Source organism: Danio aesculapii, chromosome 5 (assembly GCF_903798145.1).
Source record: "Danio aesculapii chromosome 5, fDanAes4.1, whole genome shotgun sequence".
Taxonomy (NCBI): Eukaryota; Metazoa; Chordata; class Actinopteri; order Cypriniformes; family Danionidae; genus Danio; species Danio aesculapii.
Window position 1 is genome coordinate 72,388,978 of NC_079439.1, and position 21,916 is coordinate 72,410,893.

At 37.4% G+C, this 21,916-nt stretch overlaps 1 protein-coding gene across 1 annotated transcript in view; it reads right to left on the reverse strand.

The window, feature by feature from the left end:
* LOC130228738 (astrotactin-2-like) overlaps window positions 1-21,916 on the reverse strand; it is a 544,402-nt gene that overhangs the window by 444,678 nt on the left and 77,808 nt on the right. Inside the window, exon 2 of the mRNA XM_056457174.1 lies at window positions 456-812. Coding sequence (XP_056313149.1) covers window positions 456-812 — 357 coding nt within the window. The remainder of the gene's footprint in view (window positions 1-455; window positions 813-21,916) is intronic.

The following is a 21,916-nucleotide window of genomic DNA, read 5'->3' on the forward strand; positions in this document are numbered from 1 at the left end:
ACTGGAGCTTCTTTGTATGGGAGTCGGTTGATCTAACAAGGAGGCTAAACACCATGGACTCCAGCATCTGTTTCTCAAGAAATTTCCATCCCGTACTATAGATACCCTCAGCACCAATCTCCAAAACCAAAACTACTTCCAAAAATGTCCCATAGTAAGAAAGCTGAAAACCATTAACTTCCATAGCAGGAAAAACAACCATGGAAGTCAATGGTTACAGGTTTCCAACATTCTCCCTCAGCTAAACCAATCCCCAAATCAAACCACAAAGCCAAAAGGATTTCTAAAAGCCTCTACTTGCTAAGTCATAGCAACAAACAAAATGGAGAAAGCTTCAGTAAACATCAGATCATGTCATATCAATCTTTCACATGCATTCCCAAAAGCGGACAGCGATCAGTACAGCACTCACCTCTGTTATCCAGACTGTGTTTGTGGTTGGCCTCCCCCATTACTTTCCCCAAACTGTCCATGTTATGTGTGCCCTGGCTGCACAGGTCATCATCCAGACGTGCTTTACCATCCAGCAGATGCCCCGGCTGCTCGTCCTCTTCACAATCGCAGTCATCTAGAATAGGAGTTTCTCTGATGGGCATCCCGATGACGGAGCTGTGCTGGAGGGGTCTGGCTCCACGAAAACTGTCCCTATTTTGGGCCGGTCCAAGCAGGACGGAGGGGATGTAGTGGATCTCGTGTGTAGCTTCAGTGCTGGCGCTTTTCTGCGGGGCCCGGCGGCGTCTGCACCAGCGCTGGCGAGTGTAGAGTACCAGTGTAAAAAGCAGGATGAGTAACAGAAGAGCGATCAGACCACCCTGGGGGATTAAAACGGAGAGAAACGTCAAAATAATACACACAATATTTCTTCATAATTAACGATATTCAAATTTACAACCTCGCAACTGCTTCAAGAAGGCACTGTAAAGGTCCCGTGAAATTAAAATCAAAAAGCTTTCGTTTTAAGGATATTTATAAGGGGTGGCACCAGCTGGCCACCACGGACCCTCTGACAAGTTAGCAAGTTTTAAAGTGAAGAGGGGGGGGGGTGGCATTGGTGGTCGCGTTTGAAAGCGAAAGGGGGGGAGGGGTGATCGTGTTTGAAAATGAAGAGTGGGGGGGGGGGTCGCGTTAGAAAGCGAAAAGGGGGGTGATCAAATTTGAAAGCAAAGAGCGGGGGGTGGGGGGGTGGGGGGGATTTGATCACGTTTGAAAGTGAATGGGGGGGGGGATTTGGGTGAACGCTGATGCAAGTCAAGCATGGAGGGGGTAGGGAGGGGGGGTGTAGGAGTCCTTCATGATGTATCTGGGGGCCCCCTAAATGTATGGGCCTTTAGAATCGTCCTAACTTTACCCCCCCTAGTGGCGCCCCTGGGTGGCACAGTGACTCAGTGGTTAGCACGGTCAGAAACGGCAACTAATGAATTACAAATACTTCATTACTGTAGTAGATTTTTCTGTTATCAGTACTTAACTCCACTCTTTATTTTTGACAACTTTACTCCTTACATTTTTACACAAATATCTGTCATTTCTACTCCTTATATGTTTAAACCAGGCTCGTTACTTTCGTTTTCATATGTTTGGTGTCACGATTATTTTTTGTCATTGCGCAAAATGAACGCTTTTTGGATTCAGTAAATCTTTTCTGATCCCATGTTGATCACGCACATACTCAGGATAATTTGTGAAGCTTACCACAAGAAAGGCAAGGTTGACTAAAATGGGTGAGACAGAAGGGGTTGGCGATGTAAACATGACTGAAGCTGCCCTGCTTACACATAAGCTGCATTTGAGTCAATCGGAGCGCAGGTAATTAGACACAATCCTGGTCTTTTGTGCACTTCCGACCATGGTTTATTATACAGGCTTCTCTGATCTTTTAATATAATACAGTGATTTTGTTTTTTAACAATCTTGTGCTTTTTTTTGCCAACATTTGTGTATTATTAGTTAGTAAATAAAACAGTTAAATCCTTTGTGAATGCTTTATGCAATGAGATTTATTTATTTTATTTATTTATATTGAGTTCCAATATCCTAATATAGAATTTATACTGTTTTACTGTTGTCTTCATTTAAATTAGTTTAAAATATTTATTTAACATAAAAAATATTCATACTGGGTGATTTCTAAATAAAATTATGAAAAGCATCAGGATTCATCATGTGAAAAAAAAAACGAAATGTTTATGCAAAAGTTTTTATGCTGTAATTGCGCCAGTATATTCATTCATTCATTCATTCGTTCATTCATTCATTTTCTTTTCAGCTTAGTCCCTTTATTAATCCGGGGTCACCACAGCGGAATGAACCGCCAGCTTATCCAGCACGTTTTACGCAGCGGATGCCCTTCCAGCCACAACCCATCTCTGGGAAACATCCATACACACTCATTCACATTCATACACTACAGACAATTTATCTTGCCCAATTCACCTGTACCACATGTCTTTGGACTGTGGGGGAAACCGGAGCACCCGGAGGAAACCCACGCGAACGCAGTGAGAACTCCACACAGAAATGCCAACTGACCCAGCCGAGGCTCGAACCAGTGACCTGCTTGCTGTGAGGCGACAGCACTACCTACTGCGCCACTGCATCGCCCTGCGCCAGTATATGTTGCTTTTTTTGTTTTTGCATAGAATAAATGCATTAATAGGGGTGGCGTGGTGGTGCAGTGGTTAGTTTTGTCCCCTCACAGCAAGAAGGTCTCTGGTTCGAACCTTGGCTGGGTCAGTTGGCATTTCTGTATGGAGTTTGCTCCGGTTTCCCCCACAAGTCCAAAGACATGCTCTATAGGTGAATTTGGTGAGCTAAATTGTCCTTCATATTCTGGATAAGTTGGTGGTTCATTCCACTGTGGCGACCCCTGAGTAAGTCGAAAATGAATGAATAAATGTATTAACAGCATTAATGACTATATCGATGGAAGAAAATATCCACAGTACTCTGAAAAAACAAAGAAACACTGAAAACATAGGATGTTTTTATTTTAGTTTTGAAGATGCCTAAACTAGTGAAATATATTAAGTATTGATTGTAGAAAAAGAAAAAAAAATGTTTGGACAAAATGAAGTGTTAATTGAATACATTTAATATTTGAAAAGATATATGCCTCATTTTTAAATGTATGATCTAAAAGCAGTAAAACTGCATGCTGAACGCTGTGAGTTTGTGTCAGGATGATCATATACAGGATTTTGAGCAGTGTTGCTTTGCGATACTGCAGAGTGTGATGTTGCTTGGCTACTTTCCTGCTGAAATTGAATTTCTCTAGCGTTTTATAATGTAGATTGTGTCAAAGAAGCTGAACATAGAAGCTCTAGTAAATGTAAACTGTGCCAGTCCAAATATCAGAGTTGAAGTTCAGTTCAGTTCAGTTCAGTGTGTTTTAATTTGCTGAAAGTCCAAACACTGAAGAGCAAATCCATCGATGCGCAGCTCCACGAGTCCTTAACCAAGCAAGCCAGTGGATACAGTGGAGGAACAATCTTCACCGATTGACCAAAGTGAAGGATAAAAAAACCTCAAGAGAAACCAGGCTCAGTTGGGCATGACTATTTCTCCTCTGGCCAAACGTCTTGAGCAGAGCTGCAGTCTAGGCGCCGGAGGCTGGAGAACACAGGACGTCCATCGTGGAGATTTGACACCAAAATCAGAAATGTATTTGATTTTGTATAAATGAATCAATTGGATGTAGTAATGGACACGTTTTACTTACTGTAAGTACATTTTTGAGGCTGTACTTGTTTTCTTTTACGTGTGTAGTCAGTACTTCAACTTTTACCAGAGTCATTTTAAACATGAGTATCTGTGCTTATAATGGAGTAAAGGATGTGTGTCCTTTTGCCATCTCCGAGCACTGTGACCTCACAGGAAGAAAGTCAATGGCTCTCTGTAAACCATAGAGATGGTTGTGCGTGGAAATCCCAGCAGATCAGCAGTTTCTGAAATACTCAGAGCAGCCCGTCTGGCACCAGCAACCATGCCACGTTCAAAGTCACTTAAATCCCCATTTCTTCTGATGCTCGCTTTGAACAGCAGCAGATCGTCTCGACCATGTCTACATGACTAAATGCATTGAGTTGCTGCCATAATTAGAAATGTGCGTTAATGAGCAGTTGGACAAGTGGTGTACCTAATAAAGTGGCCGATTTTATGTTAAATAGGACAATTACAATAACACAAACTGGAATAGAACAAGTAAAGGGTAAGCAAGCGATGACATAATTTTCAGTTTTGAGTAAACTATTCCTTTAATGTCTTGACGACTTACCCTAGCACACTAGCCTGGAGGTTTATAATTTGATTATCTGCTCCAATCATGTTGGATTACTGCACTACAGTGGCCCTGATCAATGTATTGATCCTCGCTCCAAAATGCATATTGGAATAAGCAGGAGTGATCCAGTGTTTATAAGCTCATGATGGTTATTTGACATGGAAATGTTTAATATTTCCCTATCCATGCAGAGAGCCACTGCATGATTAGAAAGCGGTTGCGATTTGACCTTCCCGCTGGCAATCTACTAAACTGGCATGCTTTGAAAGGGACTTGGCTAAGTCTCTCTTGACAGGTGAGCAAGCAGTGCTGAATTAAGCATGTATTTTGCTTAAGCTAAAGTAATACATGATGCATGGCCACCGACTTCAAACGCTGTACTTATTTTCGGTATCTTGTAGGAGCCACTGAACTTGGCTTGTTCCTTCTCCGGCTTGGAGTGTCTGGCCTAAAGGTACAAAACGCATATAACAGCCGAAGATTCATTGCTCCATGGTTTGTCTCATTTCACGGTGTGTCAGGGACATCAAAGATTTCTCCTCTCTCGAGCCGCTTGTGTGTAATACTCTTAAATCTGCGGTTGTGCTAAAGAGAGTGGCGCTGAGCTGTGAGATAAAAGCTAGCAGTGTAATAGTTTTAATTACCTCAAACATGAAACATCCTTCGAAACAATAAAACCCAATGCCATGCAAACAGTACGTTCTGCTGTATCGTGTGTTTTCAGGCGGCTTCCACTTAAAGTCTAGCGAGTGAATTGAAATTAAGTGTTGTTTAGAGAGTGCTCTTAGGGAGGGAGTTTTTGTGTGTGTGTGTGCTCAGTGGTTAGTACTGTCACCACACAGCAAGAAGGTCGCTGGTTCAAGTCTCGGCTCAGTTGGCATTTCTGTGTGGAGTTTGCATGTTCTCCCCCTTGTTGGTGTGGGTTACCTCCGGGTGCTCTGGTTTCCCCCACAATCCAAACACATGCACTACAGGGGAATTGATTAACTAAATCGGTCATAGTTTCTGAGTTTATGGCTGAATGTGAGAGTTTATGGGGGTTTCCCAGTACTGGTTTGCAGCTGTAAGAGCATCCACTGTGTAAAACATATACTGGAATAGTTGGCGGTTCAATCCATTGTGGTAACCCCTGATAAATAAGGGACTAAGCCGAAAGAAAATGAATGAATGTATGAATGCAATGACAGAGTATTGTTATGGGACTATTCCACAGAGTGTAGCCTTAAAGGTACAGTATGTAATTTTAGCCACTAGATGGCGAGTATTCACAACAAACAAAGGTATATATTGATGACTCTATGACTGAGTGTGGAATCATGGGAGTTGTGGTCGTCATCATCCTACAGGACTCCTGCAGAAATCTTGTTGTTTGATGAGTAAAGTATTCAACCTTAATTATCATGTTTCCTTGTTTTCTAGAAACCAAATTAGAAATTGAGGGTGTGTGACGTTATTAGCAGGTGCTATGCAGGTAAACCTCTTTGTTAGATCAACTAACTCCCATACAAAGAATCGCCAGTTCGATCCCAGCTCAGACCGGGTTGGGTGCAGTAGGACTAGTCGGTTACACATGGGGGCTCGTCCGGGATGGGAATGAGGTTTAGAGGGTGGGTGTAACAGAGGCCAGCTAGCAAAATGCTATGCATGTAAACCTCCTTATTAGAGCAACCAACTCTCATACAAAGAATCACCGGTTCGATCCCAACTCAGAGCGTGTTGGGTCCAGTAGGACTTGTGGGTTACACATGGGGGCTCGTCCGGGATGAGAATAAGGTTTATGGGGTGAGTGTTTGTATTGGAATTTGTATTGGAAAGAATCGATCCCAGCTCAGACAAGGTTGAATGTAACGGAGGTCAGCTAGCGAAGTTCTATGGAGGTAAACCCATGATTGAGCAACCGACTCCTATACAAAGAATCGCCGGTTTGATCACAGCTCAGACCGAGTTGGGTGCGGTAGGACAGGTGGGTTAAATGGGCTCATCCAGGATGGAAATGAGGTTTAGGGGGGTGAGTGTAACAGAGGCCAGCTATTGAAGTGCTGTGCAGGTAAACCTCACTCCTCTGACCTCAAAAGGTGCTCTAGCAACAGACGCTAGAGTCCCTGGTCTTTAGCCTCCTTGTTAGAGCAACCGACACCCATCCAAAGAATCGCCAGTTCGATCTCAGCCTAGAGCAGGTTGGGTGCAGTACGACTGCTGGGTTACATATACTTAGTATATTAGTAAACTGTTGCATTGTAATCAATATGACGACTCTTCATTCATATAACCCAATGTTGGGTCAAATATGGACAAACCCAATACAAATATAACCTGTTAATTGGGTTTGTCCATATTTGACCCAACATTAAAGTACAGATATCCAGCACATCAAAAACTTTATCACATTTACAGTATGAATTATTATGGTTGCAGAATTGTTGCTATGGTAATTAATGTAGTCATTTGTTTTTTTACCATAGTAGTTATTATAATGAGTGTACACTTTAAAGAAATTATGGATTGTTGTAACCCAGCATTGGGTCAAATATGCACAAACTCCACATTGGTTCCATTCATTCTTTCATTTTCCTTCGGCTTAATCTCTTTATTCATCAGGGGTCGCCACAGTGGAATGAACCGCCAACTTATCCAGCATATGTTTTACACAGCGGATGCCCTTCCAGCTGAAACCCAGTACTGGAAAACCAAATTGGTTCAGAAAAATGTAATTTGATTAAAAAAATAATCAATATATTCACAACCCAACTGTAATGTTCGTCCATATTTGACCCCAAAACATTTGGGATAATGTGAGTATATGAATCAGCAAAATATATAACACTTCTAGTCTTTTTTTTTACATTATTTAATGAAAAAAGGGTCTTGTAGAGTGTATTATACATCAGACTACAAAAAAATGCCCCAGACCAAAGCGACCAGTGATCCAGTGCCTCATGATGTACATTTGGTTTACATTCTGGTCATTTTGTGATAGTGAGATCTTCTGAATCTCTAATAGGAAACACTGTAGCGTAAGACGTATTATTCTTTTATCCCTCTTGACAAGAGCCATCAACTTCAGCAAACGTCTCCACTTCCCATCCATTAAGAAGAAAAGTCAAGAAATCACAGAGGTTTTATTTTGGATTTTGTCTGGAGTGTGCACAGCATTAATTCTACCACGCGAAGCTCTCAGCAGATCAAAGCGGAGAGAGAAGCAAATGAGGATGAGACACTGACCTACTCAAGACTGATATTCAGCAGCCAATGATCAAATATTTGGATATAAATACTCGCCTGCACATATCATGTTGAATTCACTTACAGATTCGCTACACTGCAATAATGAGTGCAGAAAGAGACTCTTAAAATGTGTACACACATTTACCCTGCAGCTATTGCTAGTTTTCAGTCACATGACTAGTGCTGAGAATTGGCACAAAAAAAACAATCTGCTCATATTTCCATATGTTTCAAGCTATGAAAATTTATATCACATATCAACAGAATATAAGAGACATATGATTATATACTGTAAATTGTGGGCACTTGTAATCAATATAATGCCCCAACAGCCATTTGTTAGGTAATTTAAAACCTTTATGTACCTGTCAGAGCTACAATTTGGTCATATTTACCTTTATCTTGTGGATATTCCTCAGTAATTTAGCAATTGGTGATGGTATATCGCATATGTGTCTGCTTTAATATTTGCTGTTGATTTCCTGTGCTTAAATTAATATTTAATTGGGTGTCATGGTGGCACAGTGGGTAGCATGATCACCTCACAGCAAGAAGGTCACTGGTTCGAGCCTCGGCTGGGTCAGTTGGCATTCTGTGTGGAGTTTGCATGTTCTCTTCGTATTTGCGTGGGTTTCACGTAGTGTACGTGTGTGGATGTTTCCCAGTGATGGGTTGCAGCTGGAAGGGCAAGTTAGCGGTTCATTCTGCTGTGGCGACCCCAGATTAATAAAGGGACTAAGCCGAAATGAAAATGAATGAAATGAATGATATTAAATTGGGCCGGCACCGTGGCTCAGTGGTTAGCACTGTGGACTCACAGCAAGAAGGTCGCTGGTTTGAGTCCTGGCTGGGTCAGTTGGCATTCCTGTGAATAATAATAATAATAATAATAATAATAATAATAATAATAATAATAATAATAATAATAATAATAATAATAATAATAATAATAATAATACTTTTTTTAAATAATATTTTATAAATATATTTTTATATATTATTATTATTATTATTATTATTATTATTATTATTATTATTATTATTATTATTATTTATTTGTGCTTGTTTGTTTATTTATTGCTTCTTCTCCTTACTATTATTATTATTATTATTATTATTATTATTAATATTATTATTACTACTGTTATTATTATTATTATTTATTTGTGCTTGTTTGTTTATTTATTGCTTCTTCTCCTTACTATTATTATTATTATTATTATTAATATTATTATTACTACTGTTATTATTATTATTTATTTATTTGTGCTTGCTTGTTTATTTATTGCTTCTTCTTCTCCTTAGTATTATTATTATTATTAATATTATTATTATTATTTTTATTATTATTATTATTATTATTATTATTATTATTATTATTATTATTATTGTTATTATTTATTTATTTGTGCTTGCTTGTTTATTTATTGCTTCTTCTTATTCTACTTCTTTTTATTTTTCTTCTTCTTAATAATAATAATAATAATAATAATAATAATAATAATTGTATTTATAGATTTATTTATTTATTTGTTTGTTTGTTTGTTTGTTTATTTGTTGCTTATTTTTATTATAATTTATTTATTTATTTATTTATTTATTTGTGCTTGCTTGTTTATTTATTGTTTCTTCTAATTCTACTTCTTTTTCTTTTTCTTCTTGATAATAATAATAATGATAATGATAATGATAATAATAATAATAATAATAATAATAATAATAATAATAATAATAATAATAATAATAATAGTTTTATTTATATATTTATTTATTCATTTATTTATTTGTTTTGTTTGTTTGTTTGTTTATTTGTTGCTTATTCTTATTATTATTGTTGTTGTTGTTGTTGTTGTTGTTGTTGTTGTTGTTGTTGTTGTTGTTATTGTTATTAGTTTGTTTGTTGCGTGCTTGCTTGTGTGATGTACCGAATATGCACAAAAGACAGAAACTAACATTTGCATAAACCAGCAAATGCATAAAAGCTGCACTGTGCATAAAGTGACCATAATTGCACATTTAAACAGGGCATCATTTAAGTCATCCAATTCGGTCAGCAAAATGGTGTAATACAGTTTCCCATTTTGCGACACACTTTCTTTATCCAGAATTAGTCAAAATATAACAAGGTGAAGAAAACAGCTTTCCAGCACAGCTTGATTGTTTTATCGGGCTGTAGCATTTCCATTTCCATTCATAACATTTGCCAAGCGGGCACCATTGTTTTCAAGCTTAAGACAACAGACAGTGTGCACAGAGACTCCCGGGAGTGCTTGGAAGTTTAAAGAATGGCTTAGCCTCTCTCATTTTTCTGCATTTAACTTTGAGGGAAGTTTACTTTCAATGGCTGAGCTACTGCTGGAGATTAATGAACACATTTGGTCGGTGCTGCATTGTTCCCATCGAAAATGCCCATCTAGAGCGCTATGATTTATGGACAGCCGGCAGTGCATGAGCTGTAATTTGAGAGGGGTTTGTTTTTCCTCATGAAGATGGAATTTTTAAATTCTGAGATTAATAACACCGCTCTAGTCATTTTATATATGGTACTGGGAGGACGAGATGACAGCAGTAGGTATATATTTTAAGGCTGGTTCATGCTTCTGGGTTGAGTGATCACAGTGAACCTTGGCCCATACCTTGTGCATAGTCGTGCATTTATACTTCTGCATGCTGTTTGTGTTGCTTTGCAATTGGGCTAGGTGATATTGCTAAAAATAAATCACAATATCGTGTTTCATATCATTCAATATCAATAATTATTGATTTTTGTAACAGTACATTTAGAAATATTAGGATTTTTTAACCACTTTATTTTAATTTACCAACATTACTGAGGCAAATAGTTTTGATAGTCAAAAACTAAAATATTTAAACAATATATCTGACCTCTTTATAATAAAACAAAACACAAGTGTTAAAAAAAAAAAGAAAGAAAAAAAAGACTCTTAAATGATAAATTAAATTGTACAAATTGTGTGCAAAGGTAAAGTGTAAATACTGAATAATTAAAGCAAACTTTAAGATGTGAATATTAATTATACAGCTGTAAACAAACGAAATTATGTTAATCAAATCTGAGCTTTGGGCATCACAGTGGCGCAGTGGGTAGCACGATCGCCTCACAGCAAGAAGTTTGCTTGTTTGAGCCCCAGGTCAGTTGGCATTTCAGTGTGGAGCTTGCATGTTCTGCCCGTGTTGGCGTGGGTCCAAACACATGCGCTATAGGGGAATTGAATAAGCTAAATTAGCTGTGTTTCCTAGTGTTGGGTTGCGGCTGGAAGGGCATTTGCTGCGTAAAAGCATATGTTGGATAAGTTGGTGGTTCATTCCGCTGTGGCAAGACCTAATTAATAAAGGGACTAAGCCAAAAAGAAAATGAATTAATCAATAATAACAACAACAATAATAATAAAAAAACAAATTTTAATTAAAATAATAATAATAACAATAATAATAAAAGGAAATATTACTTGACGGGGTGTTCATAAAACTGTCATGACAACTTTATAATCATGACATTCATTTTAATCATGACACATTTTAAATGCAAATGTGACATTGCTAACATAACTGGTCATTAATCTGTCATAAACATGATTGTCATGAGGTTATTATAAGTGTTTGATAAATATTTTTCTAATAACTTTTTTCAATGGAACAAAATTCTATATTTTTTCTTTTAAATTTCTAAAAGTAAAAGTGTAAACAATTTTACAACAGCTTCGTTAGTAAATGACAAATTCAATTTGTGCCACTGTTATTTATGTATTCATTCATTCATTCATTATTTATTTATTTATTTATTTGTTCATTCATTATTTATTCATTCATTCATTCATTCATTTAGTCATTCATTCATTATTTATTTATTTATTTATTTGTTCATTCATTATTTATTCATTCATTCATTCATTCATTTAGTCATTCATTCATTATTTATTTATTTATTTATTTATTTGTTCATTCATTATTTATTCATTCATTCATTTAGTCATTCATTCATTCATTATTTATTTATTTATTTACTTATTTATTTATTCGTTTATTTATTCATTCATTCATTTATTCATTCATTCATTCAGTCACTAATTTATTCATTTATTTATTTATTTATTTATTTATTTATTTATTTATTTATGCATTTATTCATTTAGTTCTTTATTTCTTTATTTAATAGTTCGTCCATTCATTCATTTATTCATTCATGTATTCACTCACTCACTCATTTATTTATTTATTTATTTATTTATTTATTTATTTATTATTTCATTCATTCATTCATTCATCCATCCATTCATCCATCCATTCCTTAATTTATTTATTGATTAATTCATACATACATACATACATACATGCATACATTCATTCATTCATTCATTCATTTATTCATTCATTTATTTATTCATTCATTTCGTTCTTTATTTAATTGTTCATTCATTCATTTTTATGCATTTATTCATTCATTTATTTAATCATTAATTCATTCATTTCTTTATTCGTTTATTTATTCATTCATTAATTTATGCATTCATTCGTTCAGTCACTAATTTATTCATTTATTGATTGATTTATGCATTTATTCATTTAGTTCTTTATTTCTTTATTTAATAGTTCATTCATACATTCATTCATTCATTCATTCATTCATTCATTCATTCATTCATTTATTCACTCTTTTATTTATTTATAAATTTATTTATTTATCATCAACACAACTGTTTATAGAGTGAGTAGTTTGACCATTTACTGTCTTTCATTATTCCTAAAACAATTAAAAAAATAAAATAAAATAAAAATAAATAAATAAATTGACAGAATTGCATGAATAAGCTCAATAATGTTAGATTTAACACCATTCAGTCAACATGCAATATTTACAGTGACGTGTACTATATGTGCCATCAGTTGGCTAATGTTTTGTTGTTGTCGAAACCCTCTTGACAGTGACTTGGTTTGGAAGAAACGCTGATGCAATGTGAAAAGGAGAAATGTCCCCGTCAAAACGACATAGAGCTCTAATGTATATTTGAGACCTGTCTCGAGACTCTTAGTTATGTCACTAGTTCATACATTACAGATTCTTCCAGAAGAACGAACTGCAAACTTGAGCTTTAGCTTGGTCTATTTTTATATTTCCCTCTCTGTGTCTTGAACTCCAGTAAGACTGACTAAGCGTTTGTGACACTTTTTTTAATATTTATTTTTTCCTATGGAAAGATGGGACATCCAACAGCTGCTGCGGATGCCAGAGTTTTGTGAGATGAGGACTTTGGCGATGGTTGTAGCCCAAAACAATGACTTCTGGGAAAATACTGAGAGGATATTATATTCTCCCAGGGTGCCGTGTTTCTTGACAGCCAATGCTTAGCCAGAAGCACTGGCAGACATTTAAAGTCAACGAGGAAGCATTTTTCTCTCAGCCATTTGGACTGTAACTCCAGGAAAAATAAAATATGCTGTTGAATAGCAGTTAAGTTTGTCATGATGTCAGAAAAATGTTGCGTCAGTCATGTCTTGTAAGTGACCATAACGAATAATACAGTGAAATCAGTGGTGTCAAGTAACAAACTACAAATACTCAAATGACTGTAACTTAGTAGTTTTTCTCAGGAATTGTAATTTACTGGGTGGTTTTAAACATGTTTACTTTTACTTTCCCTTGAGTACAGTTTTAGTGCAGTATTGCTACTTTTACTCCATTGCTTTCCTTTAACCTGCAGTCACTACTTCATTATTTCTCATCTATGGGGATTAGAAAAATCAGTGCTGTGATTCCTGTCCAATCAAATCACACATAGAAGGTAAACCGCATCATAATGTACTACCTAAAGACATAGGCGATTTATAATTGCAGCAAACCTTTTGGAAGAATTAAAGAATCCAAGACGATGTCCAAAATATTTACACACGCACCCAGACCCAGAGACTGTTTAGATGCATGTTGCTGATGAGAAGATGATGGATGTTTACTGCCTGATGACCAACATGGAATTAAACACCTAGCAGGCACAAGATGTCAACATGACATCAGATTGACGCTGTATCGCAACATCGTGGGGACATTGTGTTTGTTTGGAAGTGAAAATCAGGTTGACGTCAAAACTGGACATCAGGCTGACGTTAATAACCAATGTCCAACCTAAAACCAACCAAATATCAACATCTAATGATGTTACAGCTTGATGTTGTGTGGACGTTACCACTATGACATCTATCAGATGTTGGATTTTAGCCATACCTGACGAATAAATGTCAGTATTTGACGTCAATATGACGTTGGTTTAAGATGTTGGCTCGATGGTGGATTTTGGTTACTAGAATCAACCTAAAATCAACATAAAATCAACCAAATATCAATGTCATTTGACGTCGTTATTGGACATTGTTTTAAAGGACATGGATTGTTCTTAGACGCTGGCTAGACATTGAATTTTGGTCACCTGACATCACGACCTAAATCTAACCTAATATTAACATCTTATGACGTTGTGTGCCTGCTGGGCAATAACTAAACGCACTACAGAATGTTACGTTTACACACATCCACAAATTAAATGTAAATGCATCAGCTTTTTACAGCGTAATACTCACTACACTTAAGTAGTTTCGTAAGGCCTACTCTTTACTCATACTTTGAATAATATTCACAACAAATAATTTTACTTTACTTGCACTCCATTTTTAGGCAAGTAATGGTACTTTTACCTGAGTATGATTTTTCAGTACTCTTTCCACCACTGAGTGTAATGGTATACACTGTATGTACAGCGAGTGTGTATCAGCCACTGATAAACTTCTAGTGAAACGTGACTACTTTCAATTTCATAAGGTTGCTTTTCAAGCCAGGCTTATTGTAGATATGTACCTAGATCTACATTTCTGGGGACAGCGAATTACACGATCTGTTCACAGTTTTTGCTTTTGCAAATCCACCAGAGGCCCCAGTGTACACTTTTTGATGATCTCAAACTTCTTTTGTGCGTCCTCTTCTTGCATAAATCCACCAGAGGGCGCAATACACACTTCAGCCGACCAGCCAACCAGTTGTTTATTTATTTATTTATTTATTGCTTTCATTTTGCCTGCTTTCTGGAACTATTCTTGGCCGGACTCTAACTCCGTCGTCGTGGTCAACTCCTCTTTGCGTCTCAAGTTCATCAACATACGTGGCGAGCTACTGAGCAATTAAAGAGTGAAAATCCTGTAATTTTCAAACAAATCTAGCAGTTTTGATCAGGACTGAGGTTGATTAACAGATTTATGGCAAGAAATCTGAAAAAAAATCTATCTGACGCATTTTTACAGCAGTTAAATTAAGTGAATGTTTTCATCCATAGCATAACAATATGGTAGTACTTTCAAGCAGTGCACAAGTGTTCATTTATTTACAGGAGTATCAGTCATGACTTGGAGCTGACCAAAAACGAGTAATGCAATGCATTGTAATTGTAGGTGAGGGTAAAATTAAGGTCACCTTTTTACCATGCCGATCTCACCTTTTTTGCAGCGGACGCCTGACTAAACATTTCGGAGCCGGACTGACCTCTCTTGCGTTATTGCCACTCATAAGAGCCCTGGTGCAGTAATTACAGTCCGTCTCAAAATGTCAGCAAGAAGGTTAGAGCTCAGTGAAGCCTTACTCCTGCAACTGTTAACTATTCCTCTCTCTTACATGAGCGTATTTAAAGAAATGCGCCACAAGGTGTGAGCGAGCGGATTGCGACTTCACCCACCAGTGCTAATTTACCACTGTAATGAGCATGCAGTGATGCATGATTATCAGGCAATTATATTTGGTTACCATGCAAACAGGGTGCATCATGGGACATCATTAAAGACAGAGAAAAAACTGCATCGCAGAAAGAGAGCTCTGTTTTCCAAATGGCAACCATTACCGAAACACCAGCACTGTTTGTTTCCGATTTACATGAATATTGAAATGTGCTCTGCTCTTATGCATGCAGTGTCATCAAGAATGAAAAATTGAGATTCATCAGCACTTTTCCTGTCAAAAATAAATGATTTGTTCCATCAGGTGTAAGTGTAAGAACTGATTTAATTCTTCACATTCATTAATGAAATAGTTCAGCCAAAAATAATCACTTACTCACCATTCACTAGTCACAAATGCAACGCAGGTTCATTCTGAAAATGTACACCTATATACATTTCTGGAGAACGCCAAATACATTCTAAGAGCTATGTTTTTTTGCAGTTTTTCTTTTCACAAATCCACCAGAGACCGCTGTGTATGGTTTTTCAGATCTCAAATTTCTTCAGCAAGTGCTTTCCATGGCATCCACCAGAGGCCGCTGTCAATTGACTGACCAATTACCTCCACCCACCCCCTTCCTTAAACCCAACCAATAGTGTTTTGAAAAGCACGAATTGACCCGCCTACCAACTTCCCTTAATCCAACCAACTTTGTTTTCAAAAGCATCAATTGACCCACCCATCCATTTCCCTAAACCCAACACAGTGTTTTCAAAAGCAACAAATGACCCGCCCACCTCTTCCCTAAACCCAACCAACCATCAGTGTTTTCAAAAGCACCGATTGACCCAAATACCTCCTTCATAAACCCAACCGACAGTGTTTTTAAAAGCACAGATTGACCCAATCACCTCCTTTCCTAAACCCAACCGACAGTGTTTTCAAAAGCACCGACTGACCCGCGTACCCCTTCCCTAAACCCAACCGACAGTGTTTTTAAAAGCACCGATTGACCCAATTACCTGCTTCCATAAACCCAACTGACAGTGTTTTCAAAAGCACCGATTGACCCGCCCACTCCCTTTCCCAAACCTAACAAATAGTGTTTTCATAAGCACCAATTGACCCGCCCACCCCTTCCCTAAACCTAACCAATAGTGTTTTCATAAGCACCAATTGACCCGCCCACCCCTTCCCAAAACCTAACCAATAGTGTTTTTATAAGCACCAATTGACCCGCCCACCCCTTCCCCAAACCTAACCAATAGTGTTTTCATAAGCACCGATTGACCCGCCCACCCCTTCCCTAAACCTAACCAATAGTGTTTTCATAAGCACCAATTGACCCGCCCACCCCTTCCCCAAACCCAACCAATAGTGTTTTCATAAGCACCAATTGACCCGCCCACCCCTTCCCCAAACCTAACCAATAGTGTTTTCATAAGCACCGATTGACCCGCCCACCCCTTCCCTAGCCAATAGTGTTTTCAAAAGCACCTACTGACCCGCCCACCCCTTTCCTGAACTCAACCAACAGTGTTTTCAAAAGCACAGATTGACCCGCCCACCCCATCCCTAAACTCAACCAACAGTGTTTTCAAAAGCATGAAGTGACCCACTCACCCCCTTCCCCAAACCTAATCAATAGTGTTTTCATAAGCACCGATTGACCCGCCCACCCCTTCCCTAACCAATAGTGTTTTCAAAAGCACCGACTGACCCGCCCACCTCCTTCCCTAAACTCAACCAACAGTGTTTTCAAAAGCATCGACTGACCCGCCCACCTCCTTCCCTAAACTCAACCAAGTGTTTTCAAAAGCACCGACTGACCCGCCCACCTCCTTCCCTAAACCCTGACAGTGTTTTCAAAAGCATGAAGTGACCCGTCAGCCATATTCTCACCCTGTTATTTACTTGTTTGTTTTATTTTTTGGCTTTTGTTTTTGTTTTACCTGCTTTCTGGAATCATTCTTCACCCGACTCGAACCCCATCGTAGAGTCAACTCCTCACTGTTTTAAGTCTGCCAACGTATGCGACGAGTTACTGGATGAACTGGTAACAGCGGAAAAGCCGTCCACACTGACGTAAGCCATCAGCTGGTAGTGCGAAACGAAACAGAAGCCATCTGCAGCATCATACCACTCCGTAACGTTCATTTTAAAGATGAAATGCAGCCATACGTACCTTTGGCTACATAATTCACAATCTCCAGAAATGTATATAGGAGCATGTCAGAATGACCCTGTGTTGCACAACTCTGTAAACAAGTTGTTTTGAACAACATCAATAATCTGATAGACTTCCATAGTATTTGTTTATCTTAATGTGGAAGTCAATGGTTACACGTTTCTGACATTTTTCAAAATATCTTCTTTTGTGTTCTACAGAAAAAGGAAGGTTTGAAACCTATTGACTGGTGAGTTCATGATGTTTCAATAAAAATAATAATGAATTAAGGTAAGAATGGTCATCTATACAAGACGAAAAGAGAAACAAACTCCGGCGTTCATTTGTGCTTCATCTAAAACTCCACATCTTTAACCCTCTGAGTCTATGCTGACATTATCTTCAGCAGCTCAAACACTCTAATGGCTACTGGACAGATGGCTGCTTCTCACTCAGGGCTGCTGTTTATGCTAATAAGGAAGAGATGGTCACTAGTGGGCGGGGCTTTCCCCCTCTGATGACACGTACAAAGGGAGAATCAAAGTGTTTCTGAAGACTGTTTTTATCAAGTCTGATTATAAACAATAGAATTGATTAATTTCTACAATTAGAGGCTGAATATATTCACACACTGCTGACACAACAGTGTTTAAACGCCTTTTAAAAGGGATTTTTGCATAATAGGAGCCCTTTAAATAGGAAACTCTTTGGTCATTTATAAGCGAGATCCTAATGGTCTAATCTGATTCAATGATCTATGCTAAGCTAAGCTAAAAGTACAGAATAGGAGACTTAACATTGATAAAACTCACTTGTTTACCTTTGGAGAGCTTTAAAACGAGCCGATTTCCCCAATGAAAGTGGAGTGCTCCTTTAAGCACAAAGAAAAGCGACTCTCATTCTAGCTCCAGATTTAATGAATGCCGCTTTAAATAGAAATGTGACATCATCATCATCACGGTGCATCCTGGAATCTTCAGACCCTCTGACTGGATGTGCAATCCAAAATAACCCAATACCCGGACATCGTGACTCATGCCGTCTTTATGCATCCTGTTTTATTCCTACCGTAAACTTAATTATACGTTTAGTCTAAGAGGATTAAATCAGTGCTAACTATGATCTTGCAGTATTGAACTGGCACCGTTAACACCCTATTATCTATTGTCCAGTGTGTAATGAGGTCACGTCTGTTAGACTGATGTCTGTGTCTCTGGGGTGTTGTGCATTTCTCACTTACTCTTCACTAATATCCGATCGTAAGTCCAAGCGCTGGCCAAATTGCTGGACAAATCTGCCGTTTGAGCCAAGAGGAGCAGACTGAAAGATGGAGAGAGCGAGGGGTGGACAGATCGACTGGACATATTGTGCTCTGTGTGTGTCGGGAGGGACGGACACACATCCTGAACCTGTTTTAAAGGGCACAGTGACACCCATGTGGAGATTCGTACTCGGTATTCTCAGACTAGACGTAATCAGGTCATAGAGGGAGAATGCTGTTTTGGTCTAAGCAGACTTATTCATAGAGATGAAGTCTGATGTTGAACAGATTCAGGAATTTTTCACAGTATTTGCTCTAATATTTTTTCCTCTGGAGAAAATCTAGAATAAAAGCAGTTCTTAATTGTTTTAAACCCATTTTAAGGTCAATATTATTAGCCCCCTTCAGCTATATTTGTTTCTGATTGTCTCCAGAATAAACCACTGTTATACAATGACTTGCCTAATTACCATAACTTTACTCTAATTAACCTAGTTAAGCCTTTAAATGTCACTTTAAGCTGAACACTAGCATCTTGTAGAATATCTAGTCTAATATTATGTGCTGTCATCATGGCAAAGAGAAAATAAATCAGTTATTAGAAATTAGTTATTATTATAGAGGGGGGCTAATAATTCTGACTCTACTAATAATTCTAACTGTACAAGTTCCTGGTTTAATATGAATTATACAATAATTAAAGGGGTTTAATGAATGTAAGTCCAATGTGATGGCCACATTTCTGGACAAATCTGCCATTCGAGCAGTGTCAGAGACAAGATGGGTAGAACATCTTGAAAAACTCTGATTTTACAGCTATCGTAGAAATTAACAGCACCATTTTTTTATTAATTCAGCTTATCTCCGAGTCTGAAGCACTTTAGCTTAGCTTAGCATAGATCATTGAATCAGATATGACTATTAGCATCTCGCCTAAAAATTACCAAAGTGTTTCGATAGGCAGAGAGAGGAGCGAGCAAGAAAATAATTAGATAATATATTTGAATATATAGTTGAAGTCAGAATTATTAGCCCCCTTTGATTTTGAATTTTGTTTATATTTCCCAAATGATGTTTAACAGAGCAAGGAAATTTTCACAGTATGTCTGATAATATTTTTTTCTTCTGGAGAAAGTCTTATTTGTTTATTTCTGCTAGAATATAATCAGTTTTTAATTTTTTAAAAGCCATTTTAAGGTCAATATTATTAGCCCATTTAAGCGATCTATTTTTCTGATAGTCTACAGAACAAACTATCGTTATAAAATAACTTGTCTAATTACACTAACCTGCCTAATTAACTTAATTACCCTAGTTAAGCCTTTAAATGTCACTTTAAGCTGTACAGAAGTGTCTTGAAGAATATCTAGTCTAATATTATTTACTGTCATCATGGCAAAGATAAAATAAATCAGTTATTAGAGATGAGTTATTAAAACTATTATGATTAGAAATGTGTTGAAAAAAATATCTCCGTTAAACAGAAATATGAAAAAAAAAATAAACAGGGGGGCTTTAAATTCATATTTTAAAAATTTCATATTTTAGGAAGCTATACAATATTATATTTGTGCATATATACATTAGATTAGTCAGTACTGAAGCCGAATCTGGAGCTTATCTAACAACTTATGATAACGGTCCAAAAACTAGTATAGAGCCAAATTTATATGTTATAGAAAAATATTAAATACAAATTTAGAAAAGAGGAAAAATCAGGAGAAGCAAAAATAAAATGCAAAATTTTGTTGAAATTTGTAATTTATTTTTGCAATATTTTGTTGGAATTTAATTGTGTTATCTTTCAATTTCTAAATATGTTTGGTGATTAAAATATTATTTTAATAAATATTTCTGTTAAAAATATGTCTGTTTTGTTTAAATGTGTCATGATTACCAGCGATCTAACCACCAGAGGTCGCTGGTAAACACTCACATTCACATGGACTACATCTTATGAACTACAAATTCAGTCATGCCACACACACACACCTGCTCCAAGTCTCCACTGATTGGACTCCCACAGCTGATGCTGCTTCTGGACTAATCACACACACTACTTTAGCAGCACACACACTCACTTCCTGGCCGAGTCTTGTTTACCTGTAAAGTGACAATTCAACGCGTTTTCCTTAGTCTTGTTTCTCCGTGTTTTGACCCTTGCGAAGTTTGTCTGTTTGTCCATGTTCACTGCCTGCCTTCCAACCTCTCGCCTGTTATAGTGACTACGATTCTGGATTTGCCTTTATTCATCTGTTTGCACCTGCGTTGACCCTTGATTGCCTGACTAACGAATAAACCTGCACTTGGATCCTAACGTTGTCTCTGTCATCTACGTGATACAAAATGCACTAAAACACATTGCCTATATTCACTGAGAGATGGAGAAAAATATTAACTTTTTAAAAACACACATACACTGTGCCTCAAAAAAACCCAAGCAATAATATATCAATAAAAAAAATGATATTATCAGAAAAAATATTATCAGACATACTGCGAAAATTTCCTAGCTCTGTTAAACTTAATTTGGGAAATATTTAAAAAAGAAAACAAAATCAAAGGGGGGCTAATAATTCTGACTTCAACCATCACACGCTAGAACTATTCGGCCAATCACATCGCACTGGATGGCTGACCAATCACAGCACAGCATGCCTTTCAGAGCAATAAGCTCTGTAAAAATCTCATTTAAAAAGGAATAACAGAGACACTATGAAATAAAACAGCGACACTATGTGCAGCATGTAGAAAATATGCCACTTACATGCATTGCAGTAAACCAAATACATAAAATAGTACTCTTGTTAGCAACATCACATGACCTCTTTTCAGTTTGAGCACAGAGAAGTGTTTTCCTCTGGTGTCTGAATGCTGTAATTGGACAAAAGCTGGTGTGGATATCTCTCTCTCTCTCTCTTTCTTCAGATCTGTCAGTCTAAGAGTCCATGTCTCTTTCAGACTCGAGAAAAACAGCCTCTACGGTCAAATAAAACTCTTCCCCCTGGAGGGAATGAAAAAAAGAGAGAGGAAACAGGCAAAAGCAGGAGACAGGCGGGGTATCGGACAGTCTGGACTGAAGTAGGAGGAGGCAGCTGGCTCAACACATGGCACTTAAACATCATACTGTGTGAAGAGACGGCGGCGTGCAGATCTCAGCACAGGCGTCCGCTCTGATTCTGATAATCCCGCTCGCATGTCAGAAACGCCCAGAGATCCCTGTAGGGAACAGAGCTTCCCATCTACCCACATCAGAACACTGCAGGAGAT